At 48.7% G+C, this 22,949-nt stretch overlaps 1 protein-coding gene across 1 annotated transcript in view; it reads left to right on the forward strand.

Annotated features, from left to right (window-relative positions):
* Window positions 1–4,971: 4,971 nt before the first annotated feature.
* The window catches only part of LOC134351111 (bone morphogenetic protein 1-like), a 273,809-nt gene continuing 255,831 nt past the window's right edge, over window positions 4,972–22,949 (forward strand). The window contains exon 1 of the mRNA XM_063057200.1: window positions 4,972–5,330. Coding sequence (XP_062913270.1) covers window positions 5,189–5,330 — 142 coding nt within the window. The 5' untranslated portion in view covers window positions 4,972–5,188. The remainder of the gene's footprint in view (window positions 5,331–22,949) is intronic.

The raw sequence follows: 22,949 nt of genomic DNA on the forward strand, positions 1-22,949 counted from the left end.
TGTACTGGTTGGGCACAGGAGTACATTCAGCCAGAGACTCATTCCACCGAGATGCAGCACAGAGCGTCATAGGAAGTCATTCCTGCCCGTGGCCATTAAACTTTACAACTCCTCCCTTGGAGGGTCAGACACCCTGAGCCGATAGGCTGGTCCTGGACTTATTTCCTGGCATAATTTACATATTACTATTTAATTTTTTATGGTTTTGTTACTATTTAATTATTTATGGTGCAACTGTATCGAAAACCAATTTCCCCCCGGGATCAATAAAGTATGACTATGACTATGACAGAATACGCAGAGGAACTCACCCAGAGGAAAACATGCAAGCTCCTTACAGACAACAATGGGAATCGAACCTGGGTCGCTGGCATTGTAATGCCATTGTGCTAACCACTACGCTACCGTGCCACCCATGTCCCAACCCCTTCCAGGCAGTGGTGGGAATCGAATTCAGGTCGCTGGTGCTGATTGCTCTTCTCATCATCTCCGCTCAGATTCTAACACTCAGCTGCACACAAAGACTCATTTATAGTTGCAGATTAACCTACCAGTCCGCTTGGACTTTGATCGTGGGAGGGACGAGTGGACAAGGAAGTCACTTAGAGAAGTCCTTACAGAAAGTGGAGGGGGAAAGGAGGGAAAGATGTTCTCTTCTCCTTTGTCCCCTAACTCCCAGTGGAGCATAGGCCATCGATTTGTCATTGAATGTGGGAGGAAACGCAAGCATCTAAAAAAAGCCCATACTGTCATGCAAACTCCACACGGACAGCAACATGGGCTGGGAATAGAACCCAGGTCCCTGGAGTTGGCGGCTCTACTCGCTGCACCATAATCATGTGCTGAAGAAGTCTGTAGTTGATAAAACACTTTTGAAATGTCACCGTGCACTAGAGTCTCCCAAATATGCCAAACGCACAATATCTGTTTTAGTGATGATTTGAAGGCTAAGAAACACACAGCAGATGGACTGTAAATCATTTGGGATAATGACAATGTAATTTTTCTGACCTTTAACATTGAAATGTTCTCACCAAGAAACAATTAAACACAGTGCTAGATGACACTCCAAACAACACCCAACAGGGTACTTCCTTTGACTTCTATTGTGGACGTTTAGTGAGTAAGTTACGTGACGCTACTCTGTCTAATGATGTTAGAGTTTATATTTTATGCAAGCTTCCGTGGTTGAATGTGTTTAGTAAACAGTGGAATGATTTAATGCAAACTTCCCCTCTGGGACTAAAAGTTGGGAAAGCTGGAGATTTTCTATGTTTCAAAGCACACCAGATGGTTTGTGGAAGCAACTGCTGATGAGAAGGAATCCTTTCACCCCCCTCTCTCACTTGCTCCCAATCCCCCTTTTCACTCCTCTTTCTCTCACCCTGCTCCCAATCCCCCTCTCTCTCCGTCTCTCCTCCTTTCTCTTCCCCTCTTTCACCCTGCTCTCTCCTCCTCTCTCCCACCACTCTCTCCCCCCTGAGTGGATGATGTTCCTTTAGCAGGGCAGTCTAGGACCAGAGGGCACAACCTCAGAATAGAGAGACGTCCATTTAGAACCGAGATGAGGAGGAATATCTCTAGCGAGAGGGTGGTGAATCTGTGGAATTCATTGCCACAGGCGGCTGTGGAGGCCGGGTCACTGGGTGTATTTAAAGTGGAGGTTGATAGGTTGTTGATTAGGAAGGGTGTCAAAGGTTACGAGGGGGGAAGGCAGGAGAATGGGGTTGAGAGGGATAGTAAATCAGCCACCCTGGAATGGCTGAACGGACTCAATGTGCTGAATCTAATTCTGCTCCTGTATCTTATGGTCTCCCCCCTCCCTATACATTTACAAATCTCTTCCACCTCTCAATCTTCATGTCACTGAAATGTCCACTATAGTTCATCTCCTATCACTTGCCTTCTGAGTATAACCAAGAAAAATATATTCTGCCTTGTTACCGACAACTATGGCATTGCATGGATTTATAAATGAGATTTGATCTTTCCCGTTGGAAGGATAAGCCTTATAAATCTGTCACATCTTGAGAATGAAGGTCGTTTTATTGTATGAAAAGCTCCTTTAAGCACAAAATCCGATTTGATTTAAGCACTCATGGAAAGATTCCTCTGTGCCGGGCTGTTCTCCAGGTAAGCTCCTCCACTTCATTACTGTACAAAACAATATTTCTCCCGCGCCAAAGATGAGCACTCTGCTCACAGTGATTACTCCTGCTGACTACTGGAGAGTATTGAAGAACCACCCTGTAAATCTTGTCTCCTTCAAAACAAAGCCTTCTGATGTTAGTGATGTTAGAGTCATAGAGCACTACCGCACAGGAACAGGCCCTTTGGCCCATTTAGCCCATGCCAAACCCTAGCTCACTCCTGAACCTTAGCCCTTCCATCCATGTGCCTATCCAAACTCCTCTTAAATGTTTGCATTCAAACCCACATCCATCACTTTCTCTGGCAGCTCATTCCACACTTGCACCCCGCTCCCCCATGTTCCCCTTAAATATTTAACCTTTTACCCTTAACCTATGACCTCTAGTTCTAGTCTCACTCAACCTCAGTGGAAAAAGCCTGCTTGTATTTACCCTATCTATATCCCTCATAATTTTGTATAACCCTATCAAATCTCCTCTCAATCTTCTACCCTTCAGGGAATAAAATGTCCCAACTATACATCCTTTCACAATAACTCAAATCCTGGTTACATCCTTGTAAATGTTCTCTGTACTCTTTCAATCTTATTTACATCTTTCCTGTAAGAAGGTGACCAGTACTCCAAATTAGGCCTCATAATGTCTTATACAACTTCAATATAACCTGCACTCCATACTCTGATTTATGAAGGCCAATGTGCCCTATCTACCTGAGATGCCACTTTCAAGGTGTTATGGAATTGTATTCCCAGATCGTTTTGTTACACTGCACTCCTCAATGCCCTTCCATTCTCTGTGTAAATCTTACCCTGATTGCCTTCCCAAAGTGCATACCTCGCACTTGTCTGCATTAAATTCCATCAGCCAGCTTCCAGCCCATTTTTCCAGTTGGTCCAGATCCTACTGCAAGTCTTCCTCACTTTCCACTAGACTCCTAGTCTTGGTGTCTTCCGCAAATTTGCTGATGCAGTTAATCACATCATCATCCAGATCATTAATATAGATGACAGACAACAATGGACTCTGCACTAATCCCTGCGGCTCATCACTCATCACATTCCTCTAATTGGAGAGGCAACTATCTACTATCTCTCTCTGGCTTCTTCCTCTAAACCAGGGGTTCCCAACCTTTTTTATACCATGGACCCTTACCATTAACTGACATGTCCATGGACCTCAGGTTGGGAACCCCTGCTCCACGCCAGAGTTGAATCCAATTTACTACCTCATCTGAATGCCAAACAAATGAACCTTCTTGACCAACCTCCTGTGCTGGCCTTTGCTAATGTTAGCGCAAACTTTGTCAAGGGTCTTGCGGGTGTCGGTGAAGCCAGCTAAAGGACAGTTGGACAGCTACATGGTTCAGAAAGATTTAGAAGGATGCGGACCAAACATTGGCAAATGGGATTAGCTTGGTCAGTATGGACCAGCTGGTCCACAGAGCTTGTCTCTGTGCCGTACGTCTTTCTGACTTTGTGAGCACACTGCAGTCCAGTTGAACACGCAGCCTATCTCCATTTTGGCTGTGATTAGACCACGTTGGGCCGAAAGGCATTAATTATGGTGAAAGGCAGATGGGGACATGACTGCCACCAGAGGTAAGGTCTGGTTAGAGTCAAATTATCTCATTGTTTTGAGTTCCTGACATGTAGTCACACGTCTGATTCTACCCACAGTCTCCTGCACATATATAACTTATCCCATGGCCATTCCCAACACATTGTTCTGCCCTCTTCAAACTTGCTTCTCAGTCGCTATCTGTCTCCTCCTTCTCTCCCCCTTCCTCTCTGACACCCATTCCCCCCCCCCAGCCTATCTCTGGCTCAGCGATCCTCACCTGCTCCGTTCCACCCACCTCTCCCTACACCCTATTCTCCCTCGCCCTGCTGTTCTCTTCCCATTCTCCCTTCTCCCTCTCACAGCCTCCCCCTCTCCTCTTCCTCCGCCTTGCCCCTCTCCTATTCCTCCCCCTTGTCCCTCTCCTCTTCCTCCCCTACTCACTCCCTCTTTTCCACCCCTCCTCCCTGGTCCCTCCTCAGACTTCTCCCTCACCACTCCCCTCCATCTCTCCCTTCCCCTCCATCGCACCCACCTGCACTCCTCTCCCTAAGCCCCAAATTCTGCTCCCCATATCCTGGTCGTCTTCACCCCATCCCTCTTCTTCCCCCACCTCCCCTTCCCTCTTTCCCACCCCTACCGCACCCGTCTTTTCTAGCCCCCTCTCACCCTTCCCTCCAACTCCCTAAGCCCCGTTTCCCTCTCTCGCCCCATTCCCAATTCATCTCTCCCTCTTACTGTCCCAGTCCCCTCTTCTCCCCAGCCGGCACAGGGGTCTACATAGTGCGGGAGAGATCGAGCCAGCTCCGAGGCTTCGGGACTGACCTCGGTCTTCGCCGCGAAACAATTTGAGTCGCGCCATCTTATTTATTTGCCAAATAGCCAGGATTTTGTAAAAAAAAAGACATGCAGCTCTAAGGAATGCTTGAACTTGAGCACGGGAGACGAGCTTGCTAAACTAATCACCCCGTGGAAGAGCAGGAAATGATGCCATCTGCAAATATATTCTTCTTTCGGGTGGACTGAGGATTGATTTACTCGGTGCTGAGGTTTCCTCAGCCGGGTTGTATAAGCAGCGGTTTACGGGTTACAGCGATCCCCTCCCTCCCTCCCCAGCACCACCTCCACAGGAGGAGGGATTGTCCCGTGTGTAAAATATCTGCTTATCGGCAGCCCCGAGGTTCTCGGCGTCTGGAGCGACACGTTTACGGCTGCCCAGTTGGACTTTTCGCTGTGAATTGGCCGGCAGCCCAGCAGCCCAGCAGCCCAGCAGCCCAGCCGCCCGCTCGCCGCTGATTGATGGCAGCCGGCCTCTGAGCCTCGGGAAAAGGGGGCTGAGCTTCCACTGACCCACCTCCTGGACTTTAACCTCCTCCCTCCATCAATCTCAGGGTCCTTCCTACCCCCTTCCCTCCTATTGCCCCGTTATTCTTGGACGGCAGCCCCCCTCTCGCTCCATTTCGCTCCCTCCTCCGGTGCTGATGGCTCTCCGCCGCCTCGCTTTCCTGCTCCTGGCTCTGCAGCGCCCGGTGCTCGGCTTCGACTACGGAGACAACCTCTACGAGTATTTCCCGGACCAAGAGGACCCGGCAGAAGTGGACTATAAAGACCCCTGCAAAGCCGGTGAGCTAAAAGCGGGGACGGGAGATGGAAACAGATTGCGGGTTAGAAGAAAGCGAGATTCGCCAACTGGATGTGGGTCGCCGGGGAGTTGGGGGAGGCGGTGGGCGGTTGTAGCTGGATGCAAACTTGAGGAAAGTTTTAAAAAAAAACTGGACGGGGAGCCGAGGGCGGCGGGGGGAAATGTTCCTGACTGTTTGGACATGGATGTTCCGTCCCGATTTGAAGTGCGAGCGATAAGCCGGGGGGGATCACCGACCCGCCGGTCTCGGGGTTCCCCACGGAAGTGTCACTTTCCTCCCGAGCGCGCAAACTTTCCGCCGCACTTGGGACTGGTTGTGTTCGCGGGGAGTGGAGGCAGAAGACGCGGGAATTGGGAGCGGGGAGCGGAGGGAGAGAGACAGGCAGCCGGATAGAGGGGAAAGGCGGCGGGCTGGACAGGAAATAAAGGGCTCCAGGGAGGAGAGAGAGAGAGTGACAGGAGTGAGGGGAATAGGGTGGGCGAGTGAGGAGGGAGGACAGGGGTGGGGAAGGGAGTGACAGGAAGAAGGGGGAGTCACAGGCGAGTGACTCTGTGAACGGAGGGCGAGTGAGGAGGGGGGTGCCGGAGAGAAGGGACGAGAAGAGAGTGGAAAGGAGAGTGACAGGAGAAAGAGAGTGAGGAGAGGGGGCAGATTGTGAGGGAATGAGGAGAGAAGGGGAAGAGAGGGAGAGACGGGAGAAAGTGAAACCCACAGAGGAGGGGAAAGCGGATGGAGAGTATGACAAGAGGGAGGGAGGGGACACGGGAACTGGAAAAGAGGGAGAGAAGGCAGGGTTAGAAAGAGAATGGAGAATGTGAAGGGTGGGAGAAATGGGAGTTAAGTGGAAGGGGGTGATGGTGATAGAAACATAGAAGACATGACATGCAAGAGGGGGAATAGAGAGAGAACGGGAGGGAGGGTGGGGACTACAAACCTGAGATGGACAGAAGCAACGGCAAGGAAGAAGATACTGGAGATGGAAACAGAAGGAGGAGAGAGATAATTCGTGGGAAAGTGTGACGAGGGAGAGAGAGAAAATGACAGGAGAGGGAAAGATGTGCCAAACCTACACAAACTTCCAAGAAAGTGACAGTGAAGAAGCAACATGTTGGCAGAGCACATTAAATATTGTTGGAGCTGGACTGATTTGCATCGAACACATCTCTGACTTGTGCCCTCTCCATCGATAGGCTTGAGTTGTACTGAGTTTGAGCAAGCTGCCTAACCTTTGCTTTGTTGTTGTGGCTACCGTGTTCATGTCCTGAGCTCCTTGAGTTTGTGTTGGGGAAAGGTAAAGACACTTAAGGTCAGTGTTTCCAGTTTCTGGTGTTGGAAATGTTCCTGCCTCGTGCTTGTGCAGTCCACTAGTATTTCTCATGATGGCAGTGTAGATCACAACACGATGGAAGGTGCTGTCAGTGTCACCCCATTGTAGGAGAGACGGGAACACCGGAGAGGCAGGGGGACAGGGTCAGGTAAGATGGGAATGGAGAGAGGCAGAATGTTCCTGTCCCCCCATCTCTCTCCCTTTCTCTGTTCCTGTCTCTCCTCTCTCTGTCCCTCTCTCTGTTCCTGTCTACCCCGTGCTCTCTCCCTTTCTCTGATCCCATCTCCCTGTCTCGCTTCCTCTCCATTTCTATCTCTCCTGTCACTTTCCCCAACTCTGTTCCCGTTCTCATCTCCACTGTCACTCTCCTCTCTCCATTCCCTTCTCCCCTGTCTCACTTTCTCTCTCCATTACCATCTCCCCGTCACTCTCCCTCTGTCCGTTCCCATCCCCCCGTCACTCTCCCTCTGTCCGTTCCCATCCCCCCGTCACTCTCCCTCTGTCCGTTCCCATCCCCCCGTCACTCTCCCTCTGTCCGTTCCCATCCCCCCGTCACTCTCCCTCTGTCCGTTCCCATCCACCCGTCACTCTCCCTCTGTCCGTTCCCATCCCCCCGTCACTCTCCCTCTGTCCGTTCCCATCCACCCGTCACTCTCCCTCTGTCCGTTCCCATCCCCCCGTCACTCTCCCTCTGTCCGTTCCCATCCCCCCGTCACTCTCCCTCTGTCCGTTCCCATCCCCCCGTCACTCTCCCTCTGTCCGTTCCCATCCCCCCGTCACTCTCCCTCTGTCCGTTCCCATCCCCCTGTCACTCTCCCTCTGTCCGTTCCCATCCCCCACCGTCACTCTCCCTCTGTCCGTTCCCATCCCCCCGTCACTCTCCCTCTGTCCGTTCCCATCCCCCCATCACTCTCCCTCTGTCCGTTCCCATCCCCCCGTCACTCTCCCTCTGTCCGTTCCCATCCCCCCGTCACTCTCCCTCTGTCCGTTCCCATCTCCCCGTCACTCTCCCTCTGTCCGTTCCCATCCCCCACCGTCACTCTCCCTCTTTCCGTTCCCATCCCCCACCGTCACTCTCCCTCTGTCCGTTCCCATCCCCCCCGTCACTCTCCCTCTGTCCGTTCCCTCCCCCCGTCACTCTCCCTCTGTCCGTTCCCTCCCCCCCATCGCCACTCTCCCTCTGTCTGTTCCCTCCCCCCCGTCACTCTCCCTCTGTCCGTTCCCTTCCACCCGTCACTCTCCCTCTGTCCGTTCCCATCCCCCCGCCACTCTCCCTCTGTCCATTCCCATCCCCCACCGTCACCCTCCCTCTGTCCGTTCCCATCCCCCCCGTCACTCTCCCTCTGTCCGTTCCCTCCCCCCGTCACTCTCCCTTTGTCCGTTCCCTCCCCCCCATCGTCACTCTCCCTCTGTCCGTTCCCTCCCCCGTCACTCTCCCTCTGTCCGTTCCCTCCCCCCGTCACTCTCCCTCTGTCCGTTCCCATCCCCCCGTCACTCTCCCTCTGTCCGTTCCCATCCCCCCGTCACTCTCCCTCTGTCCGTTCCCATCCCCCCGTCACTCTCCCTCTGTCCGTTCCCATCCCCCCGTCACTCTCCCTCTGTCCGTTCCCATTCCCCCCGTCACTCTCCCTCAGTCCGTTCCCATCCTCCCTGTCACTCTCCCTCTGTCCGTTCCCTTCCACCCATCACTCTCCCTCTGTTCGTTCCCATCCCTCTGTCCGTTCCCATCCCCCCGCCACTCTCCCTCTGTCCGTTCCCATCCCCCCGTCACTCTCCCTCTGTCCGTTCCCATTCCCCCCGTCACTCTCCCTCTGTCCGTTCCCATTCCCCCCGTCACTCTCCCTCTGTCCGTTCCCTCCCCCGTCACTCTCCCTCTGTCCGTTCCCTCCCACCCGTCACTCTCCCTCTATCCGTTCCCATCCCCACCATCACTCTCCCTCTGTCCGTTCCCATCCCCCCGTCACTCTCCCTCTGTCCGTTCCCATCCCCCTGTCACTCTCCTTCTGTCTGTTCCCTTCCACCCGTCACTCTCCCTCTGTCCATTCCCATCCCCCCCGTCACTCTCCCTCTGTCCGTTTCCATCCCCCCGTCACTCTCCCTCTGTCCGTTCCCATCCCCCCCGTCACTCTCCCTCTGTCCGTTCCCATCCCCCCGTCACTCTCCCTCTGTCCGTTCCCTCCCCCCCATCGTCACTCTCCCTCTGTCTGTTCCCTCCCCCCGTCACTCTCCCTCTGTCCGTTCCCTTCCACCCGTTACTCTCCCTCTGTCAGCTCCCTTCCACCCGTTACTCTCCCTCTGTCCGCTCCCATCCCCCCCTCACTCTCCCTCTGTCTGTTCCCATCCCCCCCTGTCACTCTCCCTCTGTCCGTTCCCTTCCACCCCGTCACTCTCCCTCTGTCCGTTCCCATCCCCCCATCACTCTCCCTTTGTTCGTTCCCTACCCCCGTCACTCTCCCTCTGTCCGTTCCCTTCCACCCGTCACTCTCCCTCTGTCCATTTCCATCCCTCTGTCCGTTCCCATCCCCCCCGTCACTCTCCCTCTGTCCGTTCCCATCCCCCCCGTCACTCTCCCTCTGTCCGTTCCCATTCCCCCGTCACTCTCCCTCTGTCTGTTCCCATCCCCCCGTCACTCTCCCTCTGTCCGTTCCCATCCCCCCCGTCACTCTCCCTCTGTCCGTTCCCATCCCCCCCGTCACTCTCCCTCTGTCCGTTCCCATCCCCCCCGTCACTCTCCCTCTGTCTGTTCCCATCCCCCCCGTCACTCTCCCTCTGTCCGTTCCCATCCCCCTGTCACTCTCCCTCTGTCCATTCCCATCCCCCACCGTCACTCTCCCTCTGTCCGTTCCCTATCAGAGTTAGTGAGTGATGGGGAGATGGGAATGGAGAGAAGGAGGAGAATGAGAATTGAAAGAATGAAGGAATAAAGAGAGAGAGTATGAAGGTATAAATAGGGAGACAGGGCAGCCAAGGGCTGACAGAAAATTAAGAAATTGTAAATATACCCGGGAATAGAAAAAGTTGGACAAATAAATGGATGTGACAAAAAGCGAGTGATTTGCGGAGTGGGAAGATAGGAATGGGGGTCAAAACAATTTGCTCGTGATGGAGTCCGCAGGCTCCAAAAGTGTCAACAGTAATCTGCACACTGAGTCAACTACGTCTGCCAGTGGAAAACAGGACAGCAGTCAGCATCTGTCTGCGTGCATCCCTTCTTGCCCCAGCCAAGTATTTTATGTGCACCATTTCTGATCTTGCTTTAGGGTTCTATTATTTAGTTATAAAATTACCAAGCAACTATTAAAATGTTTTTTCCGAGTGCTAGGTTGTAAGGAAAAGAGTGAGGAATGAGTTCTAGATCTAAGTTTAGTGCCCTGAAACAGTTCTCTGCTCAGAATAGTGATATTCCTATCATCTCATAAGTTACTAAGTGCAGTAGTTCTGTAGGTGTTAGATTGATTTTAGCTGCTGCTCATTATGCCACTGGAGTTTAGGGTAGCAATGAAGGTCCTCCATTTCTCTCTGTTCTTGACCATATACTGTCACACGTAGATATAGAAGTATTCTTAATTGCTGTATCTGTAACAATTTTATTTGACCAGTCAGGATTGTTAGTTCTGAGCTGAACACCCAAACCAGGAGCTCCATCAGACGGCGCTCAGTCTGGCCTCTAACCTCTGTCTTGTTTGGCATGGGTGCCCTGACCAATAGTCAGAGCGTAAAGCCCTGATTCCAGCCAACGTCGCTCTCCGGGTCACTGAGGCACGCGAGCCTCCAAACCCGATGACAAGGTTGTGGTCCTTTTGGAGGTAGATTGATCTTGCAGCCCTCGGCACAACATAGTGGAACCCTGGTCCCAAGCCCAGCGGCAAAAGGAGGAGAGTTGGACATGGGGCTAGCAACCCCATCACATAAAAACCCAGAACTACAGAAGCTCCAAAGACCTCGTCCCTGGGAGAGGAAGGACCTTCAATTAGAAGGCATATAGATAGGCTACACTTGGATTTGGAAGACTGGCTGAGGTCAGAGGACTCCGGAAGGCTGCTGTTGGTGGCCCATGTCCCAGTAGTGGATATGAGTTGGAGGGGAAGAAGAACGTAGTGGGGTAAGGGCCAGTACTGTTCTGTGGTGTTCCATGTAACCGACAATGAATGAGAATACTGGACAACCAATGTTTTTTTCAAAAGTGTTGCTTCCTCGGATTTTTTTTTTGTTAATGATAGACCGCTTGAAGCTGAACACAAATATAAATTCAGACTACTTGAATCACGTAGGAATTTGGAGAAACAAGAAATTAACTGTTATTGAGTACAGATTATGAGGACACGCAGTCCTCTTTTATTGTCATTTAGTAATGCATGCATTAAGAAATGATACAATGTTTTTCCAGAATGATATCACAGAAACACAAGACAAACCAAGACTAAAAAAAGTGACAAAAACCACATAATTATAACATTATAGTTACAACAGTGCAAAGCAATACAGTAATTGATAAGAACAGATCACGGGCACAGTAAAAGTCTCAAAGTCTCTCGAAAGTCCCATCATCTCACGCAAACGGTAAACCTCCAGCGCTGCAAACTTGCCGATGCAGCATCCTGGAAGCATCCAACCACAGTCCGACTCCGAGTCCGTCCGAAAACTGCGAGCCTCTGACCAGTTCTCCGACACTGAGCACTGACCATCATCTCTGCCGAGCGCTTCGACCCCGGCCCCGGCAACAGGCAATAGGCAAAGCCGAGGATTTGGGGCCTTCCCCCTGGAGATTCTCGATCGCACAGTAGCAGCAGCAGCGAAGCGGGCATTTCAGAAGTTACTCCAGATGTTCCTTCGCGCTTCTCACGGCTGTCTCCATCAAATCAGGATTGTGCACGGCCCCTAGTTAACACATACGATATTCATTCGGAACGGCTGCACGCACTGCAATATAATACATTTAATTCAATAATGATGCTGATGCTTTGTGATAGTTCAACTAAAAACGTTCCTTTTGTATTCAGCGTCTAAGGCCCCTCGCCCAAGTGTCCAACAATAACCAGCCAGATTTGATGGATTCCGGTTGACTTTCTCCATGACTGCAATGTCCTGGTGAAACCTTTCACTGTGCTTGTTGGTGACGCGCCAAGATTTGCAGGGAAATGGGAGTGCTGAAAATGAATCTTTAGTGACATGTTGCACTTCATAGTTTTGTATGCTTGAAGCATGGGCTAAGCTAGGTGAGGGTAGCTGGAGGGTCTCACACCCCCGTGAGACAGGGACATGCCTGTCCTAGCATGCAGTCAGCTTCGACGGACTGGGCGAACGAGATCTACAGGGAGATCCACGGCCTGCAAGGCTCGGTGGAAAGGGAAGGAGATGACAAGGCACAGAAGATGTCATGGTGATCCAGTACAACCAAGGAAGACCCCAGTTTGTGACGCTCGTTCATATCACTACTGGACCGGGACTTCCGAGGTTAAGAGAGTGGAACTGCCCAGAGTAACGGCTTTTCCACTTTAAAAGCTCTGCCGCACAGGTTTCCAGTCATCGTTGGTTACAATGGACAACCACCACTATATAGATAGTGGTAGAAACTGTTTTTCAAAAGTAAAGTGTGTGTCTTCAGGTTCCTGTAGCCCCTCCTTGATGGTAGTAATAAGAGAGCACATCCTGGTTTGGGGGGGGGGGTGTCCTTAATGAGAGATGCTGCTTTTTTGAGGCATTGCCTTTGAAGATGTCCTTGATGGTGCGGAGGCTGGTGCCCATGATGGAGTGGCTGAGTTTGCAAGTATCTGCAGCTTTTTCCAATCCCATGAGTCGGCCTCTCCATACCAGACAGTGATGCAACCAGGTAGAGTGCACTCCAAGGTACATCTGTAGAAACTTGCAGGTCTTTGGTGACATAAGATTGGAATATGTAGAATTCATGGTGGGAAGAGTTAAGAAACTGCAAGGGGTAAAAAGACCCTGGTGAGAGTTGTATACGGGCCTTTCAACAGTAATCAGCAAGTGGGATATAAATTTCAGCAGGTAATAGAAAAAGAATATAGTAGAGCAATGTTACGATAGTCATGGGGGGTTTCAATATGCAGGTCAATTGGGGAAAATCAGGTTGGTGCTGGATCCCAGGAGAGGGGATTGTAGAATGCCTATGAGATGGCATTTTAGAGCAGCTTGTGCTTGGGCCCGTTCGGGAAAGGCAGTCCTGGATTGGGTGTTGTGTAATGAACTGGATTTGATTAGGGAGCTATCAAATCGCTGGCAGGTGGTAAGTGTGGGCTCCCTCACCTCTCCCTCTCTGCCCCTCAACACAGGGCTGTGTCCTAAGCCCCCTCCTTTACTCTCTGTATACCCATGACTATGTCGCCACCCACAGCTCCAATTTGCTGATCAAATTTGCTTACACTGATTGGCCTTATCTCAAATAATGAGGCAGCCTACAGAGAAGTCATCACCCTGACACAGTGGTGTCAAGAAAACAATCTCTCTCGCAATGTCACAAAAACAAAAGAGCTGGTTGTGGACTACAGGAGGGATCGAGACAGGCTAATTGCTATTGACATCAACGGATCTGGGGTTGAGAGGGTAAACAGCTTTAAGTTCCTCGGCATACACATCACCGAGGATCTCACGTGGACGGTACATACCAGCTGTGTGGTGGAAAAAGCACGACAGTGCCTCTTTCACCTCAGACAGTTGAAGAAGCTTGGTATGGGCCCCCAAATCCTAAGGACTTTCTACAGGGGCACAATTGAGAGCATCCTGCCTGGCTGTATCACTGCCTGGTATGGGAACTGTACCTCCCTCAATCGCAGGACTCTGCAGAGAGTGGTGCGGACAGCCCAGCGCATCTGTAGATGTGAACTTCCTACTATTCAGGACAGTTACAGAGACAGGTGTGTAAAAAGAGCCCGAAGGATCATTGGGGACCCAAGTCGCCACAAACTATTCCAGCTGCTACCATCTGGGAAAAGGTACAGCAGCATAAAAGCCAGGACCAACAGGCTCCAGGACAGCTTCTTCCACCAGGCCGTCAGACTGATTAATTCATGCTGACACAAATGTATTTCTATGTTATATTAACTGTCCTGTTGTACATACTATTTATTATAAATTACTATAAATTGCACATTGCACATTTAGACGGAGATGTAACATAAAAACTTTTACTCATGTATATGAAGGATGTAAGTAACAAAGTCGAATTCAGTTAAATTAAGGTAAAGGAACCCTTGGGAGGCTGTGATACAATAGAATTCACGCTGCAGTTTGAAAGGGAGAAGATATAATCAGATGTGTCAGTATTACAGTGGAGTAAATCTGGGCCGTACCCTCCAAATATCCGGACCTGCCTCTCGGTTTTTTTGCACTACCTTACTTTCCCTTTTCTATTTTCTATTTATGATTTATAATTTAAATTTTTAATATTTACTGTCGATTTGTACTCCAGGGAGCGCGAAGCACAGAATAAAATATCGCTGTGATGATTGTACGCTCTAGTATCAATTGTTTGGCGACAATAAAGTAAAGTAAGTAAGTAAATGGAATGACAGAGCATGAGAGAGGAGCTGGCCAGAGTTGATTGGGAAGGAACACCAGCAGGGATGACGACAGAACACCAATGGCTGAAGTTTCTGTGGCAATACAGAAGGTGCAGAATAGATACATCCCAAAGATGAAGAAGTCACCAAAAGGGAGGATGAGGCAACTGTGGCTGGCAAGGGAAGTCAAAGACAGCATAAAGGGAAATGAGGGGGGATATAATAGAGCAAATTAGTTGAGAGTTAGGGGATTGGAAGCTTTTAAGAACCAACAGAAGGCAACTTTTTAAAAAAAAGAGAGAAGAAATATGAAGGTGGGGCACTGACCCACTAAGTTCATTCAGCACTTTGTGTGTGTTGCTCTGAATTTTCCAGCATCTGCAGAATCGCTTGTGTTTAAAGTTTAATGGAGAACATGGAGAACTGTTGACTGTAAATACTAATTTGTTATTTGTTTTGATATTATGTCTACCTGAAAATCGACACTATCTAATCGTTTAAGTGTACGATTCTGACGTTGGTATGTCTGCAAGATACTTTGTCTACAGAAAATATAAAGTTCTTTTCCTGAGGGAGTTAACATACAGTCGACATGCAAGACATCTGGCCTATTCTTGCTCTGTCTTGTTCTTTGATTCTGAAGGCAATACCTTGAAGTACATTTGTGTGTGAATGGTTGAATCATCGGTCTTCTGCGTCTGGGTACAAGTGGCGGGGGCGGGGGGGAAGCTTCAAGAACAGAAGGGAGCTTTTATTTTCATTGCATGGGATAAATTATTTTAAAATTAGCTAAGGTTTGTTCTGAATCTTGGATTTTAAGTGGGTTGGTATAGTATGAGCATTAGGAATAGCTTCCAAATCCATCTCTTGAGAATCCTGCCTGATGGCATCAATTACTCGAACTTCTGGTCATCTCCTCCCTCTCCCTTCTCTCTTTTCCCATTCTGGTTCCCCACTCACCCCTTCTCTTCTCACCCATCCTTCACCTCCCTCTGGTTCCCCTTCTCCATCCCTTTCGCCCATGGTCCACAGACCTCTCCTATCAGACCCTCCCTTCCGGCCCTTAGAGAATCCACCAGCTTAGCCCTAGCCAGGATTACTTACAATGTCCAATGAACCTACCAACTGGTACATCTTGGACTGTGGGAAGAAACTGGGGCACCCGGAGGAGACCCACACTGTCATGGGGAGAACGTACAAATTCTTTTCAAGGCAGCGGTGTGAATTGAACCTGGTTCACTGGTAGTGTAAAGCGTTGTGATAACCAGTATGCTACCATGCTGCATTGTGACTTGTAGTTTAGAGCGGGAAGTGTTACAGTGCACCCAGCACAAGCTTGTCTAGTATTAAATATGTAGTAGGGTAATTTTAGATAACGCCTGTTCTAGACTGAAGGGTCATTCTTAGACTAATAATACCCTGGCATTGAGGGAATGAGTGAGTGAAGCAGAGGAGAGTCAGTTTTGGGGTCTGTGCACCTGAACTGCGAGTGGGGTTTGATCAACCCAAGTGCTGGGCTGATTTGGAAAGGTTGGGTACAGGCTGAGCCATGGCTGTGGTGTCCAGGCCCAGAGCGTATCGATGCGATGGGGCTCGGGTCCTAGTGTGAGCAACGATCTGACGATTTAAACGCCAGACCAGATGAAAAGGCCAGGTGCTGGGACTGGAGGTGATATACTCAATAAATCTATAGAACAATAACCATACCAGAGTCAATGAATAATCATAGTCATAGTCATACTTTATTGATCACGGGGGAATTTGGTTTTCGTTACAGTTGCACCATAAATAATAAATAGTAATAGAACCATAAATAGTTAAATAGTAATATGTAAATTATGCCAGTAAATTATGAAATAAGTCCAGGACCAGCCTATCGGCTCAGGGTGTCTGACCCTCCAAGGGAGGAGTTGTAAAGTTTGATGGCCACAGGCAGGAATGACTTCCTATGACACTCTGTGCTGCATCTCGGTGGAATGAGTCTCTGGCTGAATGTACTCCTGTGCCCAACCAGTACATTATGTAGTGGATGGGAGACATTGACCAAGATGGCATGCAACTTAGACAGCATCCTCTTTTCAGACACCACTGTGAGAGAGTCCAGTTCCGTCCCCACAACATCACTGGCCTTACGAATGAGTTTGTTGATTCTGTTGGTGTCTGCCACCCTCAGCCTGCTGCCCCAGCACACAACAGCAAACATGATAGCACTGGCCACCACAGACTCGTAGAACATCCTCAGCATCGTCCGGCAGATATTAAAGGACTTCAGTCTCCTCAGGAAATAGAGACGGCTCTGACCCTTCTTGTAGACAGCCTCAGTGTTCTTTGACCAGTCCAGTTTATTGTCAATTCGTATCCCCAGGTATTTGTAATCCTCCACCATGTCCACACTATGACTGCCCAACTAGTACATTCAACGTGAGTACAGAAGACAACAAACTGCAAATACAATAAAAAAGAAAGAAAATAATAAATAAATAAATAAATAAATAGATAAGCAATAAATATTGAGAACATGAGAAGAAGAGTCCTTGAAAGTGAGTCAATTGGTTGTGGGAACAGTTCAATAACGGGGCAAGTGAAGTTGAGTGAAGTTATCCCCTTTGGTTCAAGGGGCCTGATGGTTGTAGGGTAATAACTGTTCCTGAACCTGGTGGTGTGGGACCTGATGGTTGAGGGGTAATAACTGTTCCTGAACCTGGTGGTGTGGGACCTGATGGTTGAGGGGTAATAACTGTTCCTGAACCTGGTGGTGTGGGACCTGATGGTTGAGGGGTAATAACTGTTCCTGAACCTGGTGGTGTGGGTCCTGATGGTTGTAGGGTAATAACTGTTCCTGAACCTGGTGGTGTGGGACCTGATGGTTGAGGAGTAATAACTGTTCCTGAACCTGGTGGTGGAGGTCCTGAGGCTCCTGTACCACCTTCTTCCAGAGGACAGCAGCAAGAAGAAGTTCTATGCAACTGGGAATAAGCATGTCAATCTGATTTGCAAAGCTGTCAAATACCTTCATTGATGACACCTTGTGTTCACTGTTAACGTCATCAACTTCCTGTGATCTTTCCCCATGATGCTTGAGGCATCCTTCCTCTTTGCTGGTGGTCAAACACCTCTCATCTTTGATTCAATTTCCAATTCAGAAACCTTGTCATATAGTGAAGATTGACATTCAATGTGGCAATCTCTCACCGGCACAGGTTAGATGTCTCAGTTAGATGTCTCAGGGTAGATCTAAAAGATATTCTAGTGCTGTTCCAAAGTTCAAAAGGTTCAAAGTACATTGATTATCAAAGTATGTATACATTATACAACCTTGAGATTTGTCTGCTTACAGGCAGCCACAAAACAAAGAAACCCAAAAAAACATTTAAAAAAGACTGTCAAACACCCAATGTGCAGAGAGAAAGAAAAACAATTTCTGCAAAAAATAAAAGTAAGCAATTAACATTCAGAACTGAAGTGAGTCCGTGGACACGAAGCCTGGAGCAGGCTACAGTCTCGGCCTCAGTTCAGTGCAGAGCCGAGTAAACATTGCCGAGCCCTCAGACGTGGAGCCTGGAGCCTGGAGCAGGCTACAGACTCGGTCTCAGTTGAGCACAGAGTGAAGTAAACATTGTGGAACAATGAGTAGAAATTGCCTCTGGTCCTGACACTCTGTCTATTTGGGGGAAGACCAAGATGAATCCTTCTAACTCGTCAGGTGAGTCAGCATCTATAGAGAGGAATATACAAACAATGTTTTGGGTCATCATCGTTTATCCTTCTCTGTAGATGCTGCCTGACTGCTGAGTGTTCTGTGCATGTGTTGCTCTGGATTTCCAGCATCTGCAGAAGCAAGTACCTGTGGCATTTTGCTGTAGTCTGTGGGAATGATTTACAAGCCGGGTGAAACCAGCCATTAAAAATACTCTTCAGAGATTGTCTGCCTGGCGTCAATGGTCACATAACCAGGACGTGATATGCACCAGCTGCTCATACGACCATCCACCACCTGCTCCCATGGCTTCGGGGGGGCTAAGCAGATGCTACACCTTGCCCAAGGGTGACCGGCTAGCTAGCAGAGGGAAGGAGAGCCTTACACCTCTTTTGGTAGAAACACATCTCCACCCTGCCACCCCAAATTAAATCATTACCACTGTGATTATCAGCGGCATTGGATTAATTCTGGTTCACTGAGTGATTTGTATCCCAGTCTTGTCTGCTTTTACTTAAGTATGGGGTGGGGAAGGTACATTGAATACCTTGGTGAAAACAAAAGTTGAGAACAAAGTTCTGAATATCGATATTCATCATAAAACAAATTTGGAAGGGATTGGATGCAAGTCTGTGTGGTCCCCATCTGGAAGAGAAACAGTAGATTTTCAAACCCACAGGAGTGGATAACATAAGACATGGGAGCAGAGCCAGGCCATTCAGCCCATTGACTGCTTGCCCATTCCATCATGGCTGATTTATTTTCCCTCTCAACCCCATTCTCCTGCCTTTTTCCCCGTAACCTTTGACGTTTTCACTAATAATCTATCGACCTCACTTTGAATATACCCAATGACTTAGCCTCCGCAGCCGTCTGTGGCGATGAATTCGACTGATTTACCACCCTCTGACTAAAGAAATTCCTCCTCATCCCCGTTCTAATGAGGCACCCTTTGATTATGAGCCCTGTGACTTTTCAGAGCCTCCGTTTCTGCACGACTGCTCATCCTCAGTATCATCACCACCTGTTGGCACCTCCAGCTTTCGGCACGCTGGCCTTCATCAGTCAGGGCATGGAGCGTAACGGGAGATCATGATACAATCGTTCAGGACTGCACGTGGAATAGTGTGTTCAGTTTTCCTCATCCTGCCATTAGAAAGATGTTATTAAACTAGAAAGAGTGCAGAAAAGATGTACAAGAATACGGCCAGGCCTTGAGGGACTGAGTTATAGGGAGAGGTTGGGCAGGCTAGGACTTTACTCCTTGCAGTGTAGGAGACTGAGATCTGTGGGATCTTGCTGTGTCTGCCATGCCTCCAAGACCATAATAGCAGAATTAGGCCATTTGGCCCACTAAGTCTGCTCCACCATTCAATCATCGCTGATGTATTTTCCCTCTCAAATGGGTTATAGAGTCATAGAGTACAGCACAGAAACAGGCCTTTTGGCCCATCTAGTCCATGCTGAACGTATTTAAACCTCCTCCTCCCATCCACCTGCACCAGGACCATAGCTCCCCATGCTCCTACTATCCAAGTACCTACTCCTTTCTTAAGAAGGGTTCTTCTGCCTCCTCCCCGTGAACTTTGATCCCCTTCCTACCTACCTCCTTTTTAAAACTGGCCAGTCGGATGGATCACACCTGAAAACGTTGCCGTTGACATCAGAGGACATGGGGAATTGTGTGCTTGATAGCGTTATACCGGCCACTACGCTTTACTCCAATGACCGTAGGTGGGTGTTTAATTCCTGACGTTGTCTGTAGGGCGTTTGTACATTCTTACTGTGACCATATGGATTTCCTTTTCCCTCCCATGTTCCAGACGCGGACAGGCTGCAGCAAGAGAATCATTGGTGTACTTTGTTGGCAGCAGAAGCTTAGCGACACTTCTGGGCTGCCTAGCGGATTTAATTTGACGCAGGCTACACATTTCACCGTATGTTTCTATGTGACGAGGCTAATCTGTCGATAGATCTGAATTCAGGCTTAGATGAAAATCCTCTTGTGTCTGCACAGGACAGAAGTGCTGACACAATCCCAAACTCACTCCAGATGAGACTTTTACCCCAGCTGCATTCGAACCAAGTTCCAGACATTACTGACCCCCATGCCACGCAGGCTCAGTGCACAGCAGTGTGTTTTAAACCCGGTTTCTCCTTTAAGTTATTGTGTGCAGTTTAGGTCAGCGACTTACAAGAAGGATGTAAATAAGTTTGAAGGAGTACAGAGAAAATTTACAAGGATGTTGCTGGGTGTAGAGTATCTGAGTTATAAGGAAATATTGATAGGTTTGGACTTTATTCCTTGGAACATCGAAGATTGAGGGGAGATTTGACAGAGGTATACAAAATTATGAGGGGATAGATAGGGTAAATGCAAGCAGGCTTTTTCCACTGAGGTTGGGTGGGACTACAACCAGAGGTCATGTGTTAAGTGTGAAAGGTGAAAAGTTTAAAAAGGGAACATGAGGGGAAACTTCTTCACTCAGAGGGTGGTGAGAGGGTGGAATTTGCCAGCGCAAGTGGTACATCTGAGCTGGATTTCAACATTTAAGAGAAGCTTGGATAAGTACATGGATGGTAGGGGTGTGGAGGACTATGGTCCTGGTGCAGGTCGATGGGAGTAGGCAGTTTAAGTGGCTCAGTTTGAACTAGATGGGCTGAAGGGCCTGGTTCTGTACTGTACTTCTCTATGACTCTATAAGTTTTTAAATTTGAAACAAGGCTCAGATAGTGGTGACATTACAGACCAAAAGTGCTGCCCCTTCTTTTAACCACACCTGTTCGATGGGTGTCATCTTCAGTTTATATCACAATCAGGTTTAATATCACGGTGTATTTCGTGTGTGGATGGCAGGGTGGATTATGTCTCTCTACCAAAGGAGGTGTAAGGTGCTCCTTCCTCCGCTAGCCTGCAATGTACCATTTTCCCCACCCCCACCCCATACTTATGTAAAGGCAGACAAGGCTGGGATTCCAAATCACTCAGTGAACCAAAATTAATCCAATGCAGCTCAGAATCAGAATGATAATGATTTAATTTGGGGTGGCGGGGTGGAGATTCGTTTCTACCAAAGGAGGTGTAAGTCTCTCCTTCCCTCCACTAGCCTGCAGGTCACCCTTGGGCAAGGTGTAGCACCTGCTTAGCCCCCGATCAGGGTCACGTGAAGCAGTGGGAGCAGGTGGTGGATGGTCGTATGAGCAGCCGGTGCAGATCACAAGTCCTGGTTATGTGACCACTGATGCCAGGCAGACAATCTCTGAAGAGTATTGATAATGGCTGGGGTCACCCGTCTTGTAAAGACACTACAATGGGAAACCACTTCTGTAGAAAAACGTCAAAAACAGTCATGGTCGTGGATAGATCATGATCACCCACGTCATATGACACGGCGCATGATGATGTATGTCAGGAAATCTGTTATGTAGCAACAGTACAGTGTAATCCATACAAAAGTACTGTAAATTTCAATAAGAAATGTATACAGGTATGCTATATATTAAAATTAAATGGTGCAATAAGAGCAAAAAATAGTGAGGTAGCATTCATCATCTCAAACATGAGAAAATCCGCAGGAGCTGGAAATCCAAAGCACCACACACAACACACAGGAGGAACTCTGCAGGTCAGGCAGCACCCATGGAAAAGATGAAATGGTTGACATTTTGGGCTAGATGCTGCCTGGCCTGCTGAGCTCCTCCAGCATTTCGTGTGTGTTGCTTGAGGTTCGTGGTCTGTTCAGAAACCTGATGACAGAGGGGATGGCTATTCCTAAAACATTGTGTGTGTGTGTGTGTGTTCTTGTTCTCAGGCTCCCCTCCCTCCTCCCTGATGTTCACAGTAAGAGCAGGGTATAACGATGGATGCCACATTTTTTTTTGAAGCGTCGTCTTTTGAGAATATCCCTGATGGTGGGGAAGACGGTGGCTGTGTAGCACCAGCGTCCTGGAGGAACGTTGTTTCGTTTTTACTGTGAACTGTACCAGCAGCTTATGGTCGAAATGACAATAAACTTGACGACTTGACAGAGTTGGACCAGTTTGCAACCCTGTGCTGCTTTTTTTCCCCTAATCCTGTGCGTTAATAACACCATTGTCGCCTGCTTTTGGCAAGCTGATGGACGTAGGTGAAGACTGAATGGTGTTTACACGGCCTCATTTGCTGTTGCCATATTAAGTAGCTTATTGATGAACCTATTGAAGAGGATTTGAATTCACCAGCAGGGAATCTCATTGTCTGTGCCGCAGGTTTGGTAAATATTGACTGAACTTGATTTTAGTGAGTTCACTGGTAGGTGTTTACCGTTACAGAACAGTTAATGATTGTCAGCTTTGTGGAAAATCTGGGACAATTGAATTGGCATCATTAGAAGCAAACTCTTTTGTTAAATTTTCTTTGTCTCAGAAGGTACTTCGAACCCCTTCATCTGCTTCATTTATTTTGAATGAATAAATTGTATGGTCTGACACCAGTAGAGAAGTGGTTATTGGTAAACTCACAGTCCCCTGGGAAGACAACATCGATGAAGCCCATGAGCGCAAGTTAACCAAGTATACAGAATTAAGATCAGAGTGCAGAGACAGAGGGTGGAAGGTCTCATGCTATCCATTCGAAGTAGGCTGCCGTGAGTTTATTGTGTTCACTTTCCAGAAGTGGCTGCGTGACCTTGGCTTCGCTAGAAGAGAGATCAGGTCAACCAGCAGGGCTGTAGCTGAGGCAGCAGAGACAGGATTAGCATGGGTGTGGACCAAGTACGTCCAGAGGGGCAGATAGTCAGACAGTGTATACATATCTTGCAAACCCTTCAGTAGTTGCATAGACACCTGAAGAGCAGACTATCTGTTGGATGGAAGTGACCAACAACTCTGATAGAGGCAGATGCCAAGTTTTTAAACTCACCAGTGGGAGACGGTGCTTTAGCACTGCTGGCCCACCACCTTGAGGGAGTCTTGATCGTAAGCGGGCCGAAACTCCTGAAGACAGGTGACAGATCAACTGATGATCCCACTGGTGATAGCGCAGGACAGTTAACATCTTAGTCCATGTGTATTTTT

This window comes from Mobula hypostoma, chromosome 8 (assembly GCF_963921235.1).
Source record: "Mobula hypostoma chromosome 8, sMobHyp1.1, whole genome shotgun sequence".
NCBI lineage: Eukaryota > Metazoa > Chordata > Chondrichthyes > Myliobatiformes > Myliobatidae > Mobula > Mobula hypostoma.